The sequence below is a fragment of the Elgaria multicarinata genome, chromosome 8, assembly GCF_023053635.1.
Source record: "Elgaria multicarinata webbii isolate HBS135686 ecotype San Diego chromosome 8, rElgMul1.1.pri, whole genome shotgun sequence".
NCBI classification, from domain to species: domain Eukaryota; kingdom Metazoa; phylum Chordata; class Lepidosauria; order Squamata; family Anguidae; genus Elgaria; species Elgaria multicarinata.
The window spans coordinates 37,078,610-37,091,353 of NC_086178.1; the positions used below are offsets into that span (position 1 = coordinate 37,078,610).

The window sequence follows — 12,744 nt, forward strand, 5'->3', positions numbered from 1 at the left end:
GCAACTGCTGAACAGAACATGAGTTATACAAGCGTTGTGTAGCCCTCAAATAACGCTCCCTGACCAGGTTCAGATAACACAACAGTGGGGGGGGGGGGGGGCGGTGTTTCATATTCATAATGACGGGTGGCAAGTGCCATAGCCCCTCAAGATTAAATTCACCCCTGATGGGCAGTCGTGTTGTCCAAACTGGCCCATTGTCTCTCATAGCTCACATCAATAATAAAAAAGGCTCTTCAAATTAAAACAACATGATACACAAAGGAAGAGGAGTGGAGGGGAAAGGAGATAGACCAGTTTTTCAAGATCAGAACAAGGTGGTGAGGTATAAGCAGGCATTTAAATGCAACTTGGCCCTGGCTGAAGTTACTCAGTCTACATGTAATAAAGTACTTACTGTTTCAATTCTTCTTTAAAAAGCTCCAAATTGCTCTTTTTCTTTTCTTTTTCCCCCTTCTTCAAAGGCTAAAAATGTAAGTTAAATAATACTTAATGTACTGTGACCAGACAACACAAGTTAATTTGTCTAACTTTGCACTCTTTTTAATGCTTCTCTGGAAAACAGAAGTGGTAAGAAAATGTAAATAAACAAAATTGTAATTAATAGCCCAGTCTCACAAACACCAGAGGGGAAGTTTCTTCAAATTTAAATAATCCAGAATTACCGCACGTGCACAATTTGTATAAGGGCAGGCCTTGGTCACAGGCTTACAATACAATAAAAATACACATCTACTTGACATCAGTGGAATGTACTTCCAACAAAAAATGCTCAGAACCAGGCTGTACAACCAACATCCTAAAGCCTACCTCTCACAAACAGATGAGAAGGTAAACCTGTTCCCCAACTGTACCACTTCAGATTGCAGCTGTGGGCTCATAGGGTTAAATGGTCCTCTTCCATACAAGCAAACATTCCAGGATGTAGAAAACTAGCATGTCAGAGAGAAGGCTAGACTAGAACATTTTCCAAGACATACTGGCTCAGTTCTGACAACACATTAGTCAACAGTGGTTTTAGAACTCCATGGTGGAGCTTTTACACCCCTGTTGAGAAATATGTTGTCTGGTGAGAAAACTCCACATAATGGTGGAGCTTTTGGGGGAAACACTCCATATTGAATATCCACACTGTGCAGAGGAGTTCCTGAACAACTGTGGTGTGGCAGGCTCCGTGGAGTTTTCCCTTGCACTGAGTTGACTTTTCCCACTGGCTCCAGAGTTCCCTAGCAAAAGGAGCAAGTGTTGCTCTAGGAGAATCACCAGGGCTTTTTGCAGCAATGCCTGATGGGATACCATCGGGAAGACTTGGGGAGGAGAGAGGGTGGAGGAATTGTCACTCAAACGTTGTAATGGATTTATACTCAACTCCATGGTAGCCCACAGTCACACAACAGTGGTTAGAACACGTTGTGTGAGAAGTACCTCCTAAAAACTGTACCACTGTGTGGAGTTTTCACACTGCGATGACTTACGTGTTGTCTGAACTGAGCCACTAATTTTCTACCCACACTGAATATATATTGTCCTGTTAGTTTTACCCTACCCTGTGCCTGCTTACCCTACCCTGTGCCTGTTTGCATTCTCTTCCCCTCCTTATTGTTTTACTATGATTTTATTAGATTGTAAGCCTATGTGGCAGGGTCTTGCTATTTACTGTTTTACTCTGTACAGCACCATGTACATTGATGGTGCTATATAAATAAATAATAGTAATAATAATAATAATAACTGAATATGTGTTCATGAAGGAGGACTCAATCACAGGGCAGAGGCAAGGGGATGCCCTGACCTCTACTATACGTCAGCATCATTGCACTGCTGTTCAGCACAATAAGAAGCCCCCATGTCAAACAAAATACCATGCAGAAGGCCATTTCAGGTAGAGAGAAAGATAAATGGATAGGGCAGCCATCACTCACTTCCACTCCAAGTTACAGGCATGCACAGCAGCCCTGCAGTAACCCTAAGTCTTGCTACAGTCATGAGCAAGAACAAAATGTCTTGGGGTGTTCTCTTAAGAAGTAGTTTATAAATCCTAAAATAAGTAAATCAATGTGCTCTGAAAACAAGGCAGTAGCAAACACTTCTGCAAATACTGAACATACGGGTTTTTTTGTTTCTATCACCAGAAGGGATGGAGGCCTCTCGTTAGAGGATGACTGATTCTGCTGACTTTTCTGATCTGCAAATCGTGATGAAGGTTTGTAGATTTTTCCTCGTTTTTCATCCGTTTCATGTTCTTCTGAAACAAAGCCCAATAGTTACCGAAAATGTCTAATGGAGTGCACTAACAAGGATCCAAAGATGTACTTCAAGCATACATACAGGTTTGGCTGTACTGAATGCCCACCACCACCACCTTAAACAGAAGCCAACACAATGTCTTATCACAAACTGCTTTCTGAACTCACCTGTTTTAAAGGGCGGTTGCCAGGCTGCATGGGGAAAAGTTCTGATGTTAAAGAATCACAAGTCCAACCCTGCTCCTCCCGACGCACAAAACAAACAACATGGTATTTTGCATCTCGACCATTCTGCTGGTAGGGCCATTACTGGTATGTCCTCAGCAGAATAACGCATGGCATAAATGTTGCTTAACTTGAAACCCAAGTCAAAACATATAGACTATGTGCCAGGAAGCAGCACTATTATATTCAATTTGAAAGAAATAAAAGAAAAATTCTACACACCTTCTTGAAAATATAAACATTTTCATGCTAACAATTTAACTCGTAGGCATGTGAGAGTACCAAGTTAACAGAACAACAGCATCTTAGTAAACATTGTTATTATATATATATCTAAAAGTAAAATTTTAAGGCAGAACAAACAATAAGGATTTACTTAGAAATAATTCAAAGGAAGCTGAAAATGTTTTTTTTTTTCCAGTTGGCATAGTAGACAACCTTACCTTTAGACGCATTAACAATCCCTCCCCTGACAAATGTCTTCACTTTATTCCCATCACTTCCTTCAAAGGCAGCAAGGAATTCTTCATAAATTTCTGCTGCTGCCTTCTCATCTTCCTACATTCACCAAAACATTAAGCAGGTTATTAGCAATAGTGAGACTTTTCTTTTTGTAGTCATGCTATCCTGAGCTACCAACAAATATGTGGAATGGAAACTCTCCCACTACTATATTTCCCTCACTACTTTTTTCCATTTCTAAAAATGCAGTTTCATAAATGCAAATTAGTAACATTGGCTTGAATTCAAAGGGATTTCCACAATCACCTCCTCCATATGCAGCTCCCCACAACATATTCCAAACCATAACCAAGTTTCCCACTGCTCTTAGGAGCAGATTCTTGGAGCTGCAGCAGGATGCAGATGGAAGGGAAAGGTGGGGGTAAAATTCCATTAAGCTCTATAGTGAAAAGATACAATAGAATACTTGTTAAATTGGGAGTCAAGGAACAGTAGATTTCGCCCACAGACTACGAGCACCCATAACGACATGGGTTTTACACTATTATATATAATGTACAGCTCTTCAGGCATGCCAACATTAGTATGTTATTAGGTTCCAGTGCTTTCATTTCCCCCCCTTTATATTTAAACAATTTAAGGGAAGTGAATGCTACTGAGTTGTTGTCTCTTGAAATCTTCAGACAGATTCCAATAAGCATAATTTCCAAGTAAAACTTTGAATTTGCTTGAACATAACGTTTAAACTACATTAAGTGCACTTAAAGCAATTACTGATTTGTCCTAATCCAATATTTCACTTCAATTACTTCTGGCTATTGGAAAAACTTCTGATTTATTTATTCATCATAAAATATTAACATGGTGTATTTAGTTTATTAAATGTAAATCAAAACATGCTAGATCAGACCTCAATTAATTAGGACACTGGGAAAAAATCCTGATTCAAATATCTCCTGAAAACCTACATCACTGACTACCAATAACATTATGATGAAGAAGAGCATGTATTTGTTCCCCTTTCAAACAAGACAAAACATGGATGTTGCATAGCCCACCTCTATGCTAGGACATCATGGATTTCCTGGGCACTGATGGCAGTCATAGGCAACCAGGAATTTCATGCAAGGAATTATATACAATTCCATGCAGGTGAGTGAGTGAGTGAGTGAGTGAGTGGGTTGGTGGAGGAGAGATGAAGTCCTCTATCCCTCCTCTGCACCTAGCCTAGAAACTAAGCAGGCAACCAGAGGAGGGTAGCCCTTTCCTCTATGCGCAGCATAAAAATGCAACTCTCTGCTCCCTCTTCTAGCCTCAACCAGGCTAGTAAAAATATTTACAGGCTAGTAACATATTTGAAGGCTTATCGGCAAGGCTGTTTTATTGGCAATAAAAAATAAATGAGTTTCCTACAGCATTACCTTCTTTTTCAATTCCTCCTGTTCCTTCTTGCTTAAAGTTCTCTTGGCAGCACTCATTTTGCCAATACTGAATGCTTTAAGTTTGCTTTCTAAGAGTGGCTGCAAGAGGGAAAATATTAGCAATTATTAAGAATGCAATTTTAAACATATCCAATACCACATGACATGACATTCTTCTGACAGATGAAGGGAATATGACTAGCTTAAATTTATGTTCAGAATCAACAGGCAATGTATGTGCATAAAAAGCATGTTTGTATTCCAGTATGAAAAGATCCAAATCAATGAAGACCTGTTGGCATGTAGAGAGGGTTACATTGGCACTCAATTATTTCTTAAACTTTATAAATGTAAGCTGCCCTTCTGGATTCTATCTGAAAGGCAATTCAGAATGTGAGTGACTGCCTGTAAAGTTTCACACTATCTGAGCTGAGGATCTATACAATGCCTTCTTCCATATGAAGCTTTAGAATGTTACAATTCTCAAGAAAGACCTAATCCAAATATGACCTCCCTGTTATATGTAGCCAGGAAAAAGCTCTCTGTCATGCCAACAAGCTGCACAGTGGCTCGGTTTGGAAGTCACAACCCTGGTTTGTTGGGAACGAGCAAGCTGGTGCATACTGCATGATTGTTCCAGCTGCAAGAGTCAGCAGCTGTCCCTTGGCTGTTTCATTTGACTTGCAAACCATGAACCCTGGCTTGGTGGAGGAGAGATAAGCCTGAGCTGGAACCCATTCCCAGCAACCCATGGTTTTTTTAAAAAAACCTGGATGGTTTGGACATCTGAACTGGGCTGGTCATATAAAACACATCAAAGAGCATTGTAAACTGCCCAGAGAGCTTCAGCTATTGGGCAGTATAAAAATGCAATAAATAAATAAACATGCTTGCGACTGGCAAAAAGCCAATGGGGGGAAAAATGAACCAAATAGATCTATAACTTATTTTTTTAGTAAACAACGGCTCATATACATCAGTAGACCCGACTAGGAGAACTAAATGTCCATCAGTTAGATTTCTGCACATCCACCTTGAGGCTTACATGAGTCTCTGGAGATCCAGTGGAACGTGTTGTGTCTGGCATCCTGGCCTAAAACAATAGAAATACAAGAATCTCAGTAACGAGGTGTTTATTGATTTTGATCAGCTTACGTGCATAAGGATATTCATTTAGACTGGCTCCACAATAACGCAAAATTCACATGATTGACATTCTAAATATATTTGGAGAAATGAAGTCCTCTCTCCTAGATTATCAAATTAGTTTAAATCCCAAAAGGATAGCAAAGACAGAAGACTTTAAACAGAGGATTTTAAAAAACAACAACGAAGCAGCAACCTCTTGGTTGATTTAGAGCACAATCCAATGCATATTTAGACAGAAAGACGTCCTACAACTCCCAGCATTACCCAAGACTGCATGCATAATTATTTGAACCACTTTCGGTAAATCTGAAACCTCAGCCACAGCCATTTGGCATTAATCCAAATGGCTTAAGATGCCATTTGGCATTAATTGAAGCTCTTTATTTTCTCCCAAAGGGATTTTTATACTTTTAAAATGAATTTGAGATATCACTTATCAATCTAATACTGAAGATACTTTTGACTATTTACTATAGCGTTTTGTAACGAACAACTTTTGTGCATGTACTCTCAAGTTCCTTTCCCAGCCATTTAACTGCACAAAGCTGTCACATGTAGGATCTCTGATACGCCATTCTCTCCGTCATTGTGCAAGTATTTTCAGCTGCAGTCCTAAAGTTGCTTTCTCTATAAAAATGTGTGATTATATTTTGGTCCAACCTTCATCCAACCTGGTGCCCTCCAGAGGTTTTGAACTTTTACCAGTTCCAACCAACAAAGAAAATGCTAAAAAAAATGGTACTATTTTATGGCAGAATTTCAGCCATTTTCTACTAGGTACTATCTTCATGAAATTAGAAAAAAAACAAAAAAAATTAAAAGTTGAGATAAAAACAGTTGCTTAGGCTCACACAAGATGGCCTGAGGGAATTTTAGCCTATACTTTTTGAACACTCAACCTGGCTTGTGCAACACAACAGCCCTGTGTGAGTTACTTTACCTGCAAGTAAGTGCTGTGCGTGCTGGATGCCATTATGAATACTGACCGGGGGTTGCCATGGCTTGCAAATCAGAGGCCCCATATTTTTGCCAATACCCTCCTACTCACTTAAGCCCAGGGCCAAGGAAAGTAGCTCCTGAGGCTCAGTAGACCGTGTAGAACAGAATGGAGTATGGTGTGGGATACTGCAGTAGGCAAGGGAGAATCACCAAAAGTTGGGTGCCCCAACTTACACAAGCAAGCACTTTCTGCTAAGAAAAAGCCACCACTGAACAAAACTATGCTATATATGTTTTAGGAAAAGTGTATATTTGGGAAGAAAACTCCATTGAACTTGCCCTCCCACAAAAAGTACACCTATGCAACTAAAATCAATTGAGGGAAAGTAGGTGGAGTGTGCAACATTGGGCTAGTTTGAACATAAATGATCCCATTTCACATTTCTGGTTTATCAAGCTAGGAATGAGCATCAGACCTGCATGTTCCTTCCTCACCCCTCTCTTCATGTATTGGCTTTGGTTCTTCAACCCTGGTTAAAGTAAACCAGTTTCATGTTATGTTCACAAGGGAAATGGTGGTTTAGTGTCAGTTTACTTACCAGAATATGAAACTAAGATCGAACTATGGTTTCTGATTTTGCTTAGTAAACAGACATTAAGCCAGTTTCCCATGGCTTTGCATTATAGTCTCCATACTATGCTATATATTTCTCTGTAACACCTTAGCCTAAACATATTTGAATTCAAACTAAACTGCAATGTAGAAAATGAATTAAGTATTTCTGTTCCAAACCTATTCATAGAATTATAGAATAGTAGAGTTGGAAGGGGCCTATAAGGCCATCGACACTTGACAAATCTCATGCTTTACTTCCCAGCTTTGCCAGACATAAACTTCATAGATTGTTCTGCACAGAACTACACCTATGTTCACGCCAATAAACAGCATGCCATGTGTGAAGCGAAAAACATGAGACTGAATAATGAAGTAACTCTACTTGGGATTGCAATGTGGACACCTCTTTTTCAACATGGTAAAATAAAAAAGGAAGGTTATGCAAACCATGATTCTGCTCTCCCCACAAATATCAGCAACAGTTTATATGAAGAATGTGCTGCCAAGATAGCCTAAATTAATAGCAAACTCAGAACTTTGTGCTTCCTGATTTTCTACTACACACGCGCTCTTGTCGTTACTGGTCCCCAGTCTTCTGGCAATTGAGACCTCCTCCTTTTCCACTATACACAACTGCAAACCAGCATACAAAGTAACATGGGAATCCGCCTCATGCAAATTTTCATACATCTAAACTTTAACCTGCAAATTTTTGTACATCTAAACTTGAACCTGCTGAGTTCTTTTAGACTAACACATGACAACAACACTTCTCCCAGAACTGTCTCTCTATGGCTATTCCACCTGGTCATTCAACATTTATGAATAATTCGTACCCGGATGTGCTTGTTTTCCTGTTCCCACGCCCATCCCCCTTTTGTATCATGTCAATTAAACTATGACTGGTTTCACACAGCACTACAACCCATCATGGGTAACAAGCCACAGTGGGTTGTCATGTCACAGGGTGCCTTATTTGGGGGGCAACAAGCTTATTCTGGGGATTGCTTTAAGCCATGATGGGTTGGCATGTTGCCCAAACCCATCATGGGTTGAGGTGATCGGGTACAGAGTCACCCACGTTGTTCTTTCCAATTACAACTACCTGAATTGCCTCAAGCCTCCCTCGCCAGTGACAGCCCCTCCATCAATGCCCAAATGGCACTTTGGAGGGACTGTCACTCATACACCAACCAGCTCTGCCATTTGCGCAAACAGGGCCATCATATATATGGCCCCAGGAATTTGCACAAATGTAAGCATGGCAGAAACTGCTCCAAATGGGACCCACAAAAAAGGGATGGACCCTAGATTTCTCTTAAAATAAGTCCTTTACAGGACTTGGTGGAGACTCAGGAAAGTGTTCAATGGAAGGAAAGAATCCACAAGTGTCAGCTCAACACTTAAAACCCTGAGAATCACTTTGCTAAATGGGCAAACTTGTCCATATTTCTCAACATATCACTGTCAAATGGTGCACAAATTAGTCTATTCACAGTCTTATCTTTTCAATTTCCTTGTATGTTTCATACTGCACTTTGTTCCCTTTGACAGTTGAAACTTACAAGGATATTGCCAAGGCAAGGCTACACATATCTGGCAGCCACAAGTGGACACTTGTGCAACTGAAAAAATATATTATGAACACATTTGTGCAAATTCCTGAGGCCAAATATACAGACACACATAAACTGCCCCATTTGCGCAAATGTATGGGACTCAAAAAATAAATCAGGGAACGAAAAGGGGTCATATTCAGAGTGGGAAGGGGGCTGGGCCAGGCAGACAAGACAGGTTCTGTCGAGTGGGATACTGGGATATGGGGAGGAAGGAACAAGGGGGAGAATAACCCACGGTGAGCCCAATCGCCTGTCAGGACATCATGGTTGTTCCGAAAATCACCCATACTGTGTAGCTTATTCAGAGTATGGGTTGTCATATTATGCGAACATGGCCTGTAATTTTGTAAAAAAAAAAGGGACTGTGTCATTTTTTAATCATTGTAAAACATCGAGTAAACTTGAGGCACTTTATCATTTTCCAAGTGCTTCCAACCATTTTCTTACTTTTGATGTAGATGGTCCCTGATCACCAATCCTTCACACATGATCCTCAGACATAATGATCGGAGGGACAAGAAAAATGTAGAACAGAAGTTTGTGTCTGCATGCAGACATGTATGTATTTAGCATGTTTAGGAAAAGTGAATTATTTGTAGATGCAAAGGAAATGAATACCTAGAGTACAGGGCATAGGACTAAGATTCTGATCCTAAAACTGATTCAAAGTTGCACAGGGTCAACATCTGACGAGTCATGATCTCCATGACACCTTTAAAAATGTATACTGCTTAGTTCCCATAACACAGGCAAGTTGGCAACACAAAATCCAAAGGAGTGTAAAATTGTTAGATATTTAAAGATATTCATTTTTCAACTTTTTTGAACAAGATCTGCTGAATGGGTCTTGAACCTAATCCATGTATGGAAAAAGAAACTGCACTGAAATTATTTTAACATATCAAATACCGAGAAGCATTCCATGCATCGATCTCCTTTTATATGTATTTTCATTTTAGGAAAACGCCTTATACATCACTAAAGCACACACAAATACCTCGTGGCATGTAAATACAATGCTACAATCATGACTTCCTCCTTGCTCAGACAGCAAAAGGTGCTCTTTTTACTAGAAGGACCATTCGAAGCTTTAGTCGGCTACCGTTGATCACGGTATTTCATTTTAATACTGTTAACTGCCTTAAAGGTCACTGTCACAAACGGAGGGGGACGCACATTTTAAATAAATAAATAAACATGGGAGGTACAAGTTGAATACCACATGCAAGAGGATTGCATAGAGGCAGGCGGGATGCTAACAAGCATAGATACCAGGCCAGGCTTTCCAGGTTACTGGACAGGAGAGCAGCGGGGGGGGGGGGGGGGGGGAACTGAAAAACGAAAGAAATAAATCTACACGAAATGCACTCCGAGAAAAATGCACAAGGGGGGGGGGAATTAATCCCACATTCCTGCTGCCTTTTCGTCACGATCTCCGAAGATATAAATTACAGGAGTAGAGGAAGGGCGCGAAGCAGTCTCCCAGCCTCTCTGGAGGAAGAAGAAAAAACCCACACAGCCCAATTTTTAAGAAAACTGAGCGTCTCGACCGCTTTCCATTTGAACAGAGCTAGCTCCCTCCTGATCTTCCCCACCGATCCGCCTCGCAATCCCACCGGCTGGGAACCGGGGGGAAAGGAGAGACTAGGCCGCGAAGCCAAGCTGCGAGCTCGCTTTCTCGCCTGCCCGCCTGCGCACCGCATCTCCCCACGCGGCGTGACTCTCCACCCCGGCAATTTTTCGTAGGCAGCCGCCAAGGCTTCCTTTCTCGCTTCCCGGTTTCCTTGGAGCAGCGGCGCCGCTCGCTCGGCCCCAAAAGCGGCCTCACCTTCCCACTGGCCTTCTGCGAACCGCCTGGCGTCTTGTCCGCCATCTTGATTCTGCCCCCGTTCAAGCCTCAGCGTTAGAGAGTCGAGCACCGACTCCACGGATTGAAAGCTGAATCCAAAGCGGAAGGAGGAAAAGAAGCAGTCGCTAGCCGAGCGCGAGATGCAAGAGACTTGCACTGCAAATGGGCTCCGCCTCCCTGCCCGGTGGGAGAAGGTGCGTCAGAGCGGCTGGGTGGTGTTTGGTCTCTCAGGGCTGCGGCTTTTGACTGACCCATCAGAGGTCTCCCTCGTATCTGGAGATCTCGAAGCTGTCACCATTTTGGTGATCTTTTGGTTCGCCCTGTAAAGCTATTGCACCAATTTGGATAAAGGATCGTTGGTTAAGATCGCTATAAAACAGAAAGCGGAGAAGCTCTTTATTTGCACAGAAATGGGAAAAGGGGCATTTCTATATTACCAGCTGAACCTCATAAAAATCCTCCTCCGCCCCCCGCCAAAAAAATGATTTAAGAGCCATATGTAATTGAAACAGGTGTATTTCCTACACCATTGAATAAATGTATTTCCTGTGTTGAAGCTCTTCAAACCCTTGATAAAATTTGAACGAAATTACAGTTGCCTTTTAAAAAATTAATATACACAGAGACACACACAAAGTGACATACACTCACATGCACTCCGTATATGTTATATAACTCACATTTTTACTTTCATTTGGCATTTTACTTTCATTAGGCCATTTTACTATATGTTCCATAAACATACCAGTTATAGATTAAAATTTATAATTGGCAAATTCCTTTGTTTCTTAAATGATTTTGATTTAGTATTATGTACATTGTTGTTGTTTCCTTTATTTTGTTAACTTTGTTTCAAAATAAAATAAATTTTCATGGTAAAAAACAACAACCCATTCCATGTACAGGTAATATGTATAATATAACAGTGCAATGCAATACATGTCTACTTAGATGTAAGCCACGTTGATTTCAATGGGCCTTACTGCCAGGCAAGTGTGTATAGGATTGTAGCCTAAGGGATATGGCCTTCAGGCAGATTTACATGTTTATATTTATATTACTAAACTGACAACTTTGTGCACATTTGGGACAAGTCCCATGAGACTAACATCTGAGAAAACGTGCATAGGATTGCACTGTGTGTCCTGATTATGCCTTTCTGAAAGCACAGGAAAGATCAAATGCCCTCTGTGATAATGGGTAGGTAGGCTACAAAAGTGTTCTGTAATGATAGCATAAGGCTTTTATTAGGACAAACTAACAAAAATGCCAGAAATATTGAGAAATGTTTTAAACGGGGCATCATGCAAAAAAAAGGACTTGTGCATTGCCAAAGAAGAGGGAAGAATGCAATTAAGGTGCTTAGCACTCAGCCACAAAAACTCACATTTGAAGTGAAAGATAAACTAATGTTTTTATACATTTCTACTGTGGGTGAATCATATTTGCATCAATCCTACATATTCCAAGGATACTATTATATAATGTTCATAATCAGGCATACAAAAAGATATGCTCTTCTTGTTAATACACAACCTTTAACACATTGAAATAAAATTGCTGGATCAGCACTTTTAACACAGTGAAACAAAGCCTCCAACAAGGCTCAAGCCTCCAATGCGTAGGTAAATCAAAAATAGTTCATACCAGAATAATATACAATGTATCAGCAATTAAGTAACAATAACAGCATTTTACAGAACAGCGTCTGGAAAAAAAATTAAAGTACAATATTGTACCTCCCAACAAGTTCAATATTCTAGGCGTCTAAGTAAAAAGTAGACAGGTGTCTGGTACAGTGCCTGTTTCGAGATATCTTCATCAGTTGGATGCACCTTATTCATAGAAGGAGCCGTGGCTGTATGTTTGGGGTGAAGCCCTCCCAAAGACACTATCTTGTAATTCTTGTGTGTAGATCTACCATGGGGAATGGCCAGCAAGCACATTGGAATCAGGGGGCATTGTCAGTGGACACAGTCCTACGCTTCCCTTCACAAAATTCATTGAACACCTGAGGGCCTGCATCTGAACATCCATAGAGACTCAAGGCAGAACAGATTAAACTGTTGTAGAACAAAGTCCCAGAGACATCAGAGAAATTCTGGATCCTGATAAGAAAAAATATATAAATAGATATACAGAACTTTTTTTTTCTTAAAAGTGGGAAGATGTAATGTCAATATGTTCTGCAACAAAGGAAGCTGCTTTGGAAAACACA

At 40.6% G+C, this 12,744-nt stretch overlaps 1 protein-coding gene across 3 annotated transcripts in view; it reads right to left on the reverse strand.

Moving 5' to 3' along the window:
• The window catches only part of U2SURP (U2 snRNP associated SURP domain containing), a 42,885-nt gene extending 32,313 nt beyond the window's left edge, over nt 1–10,572 (reverse strand). For 2 of the 3 annotated variants that reach the window (XM_063132150.1, XM_063132149.1), the window contains exons 1-6: nt 10,506–10,572; nt 5,400–5,447; nt 4,355–4,453; nt 2,915–3,029; nt 2,109–2,245; nt 398–465 (exon numbers count right to left, since the gene is read on the reverse strand). In XM_063132150.1, the coding sequence (XP_062988220.1) occupies nt 398–465; nt 2,109–2,245; nt 2,915–3,029; nt 4,355–4,453; nt 5,400–5,447; nt 10,506–10,550 (512 nt within the window). In that variant the 5' untranslated portion in view covers nt 10,551–10,572. The remainder of the gene's footprint in view (nt 1–397; nt 466–2,108; nt 2,246–2,914; nt 3,030–4,354; nt 4,454–5,399; nt 5,448–10,505) is intronic. The other variant, XM_063132151.1, reaches the window with a different exon arrangement.
• Nucleotides 10,573–12,744: the final 2,172 nt, after the last annotated feature.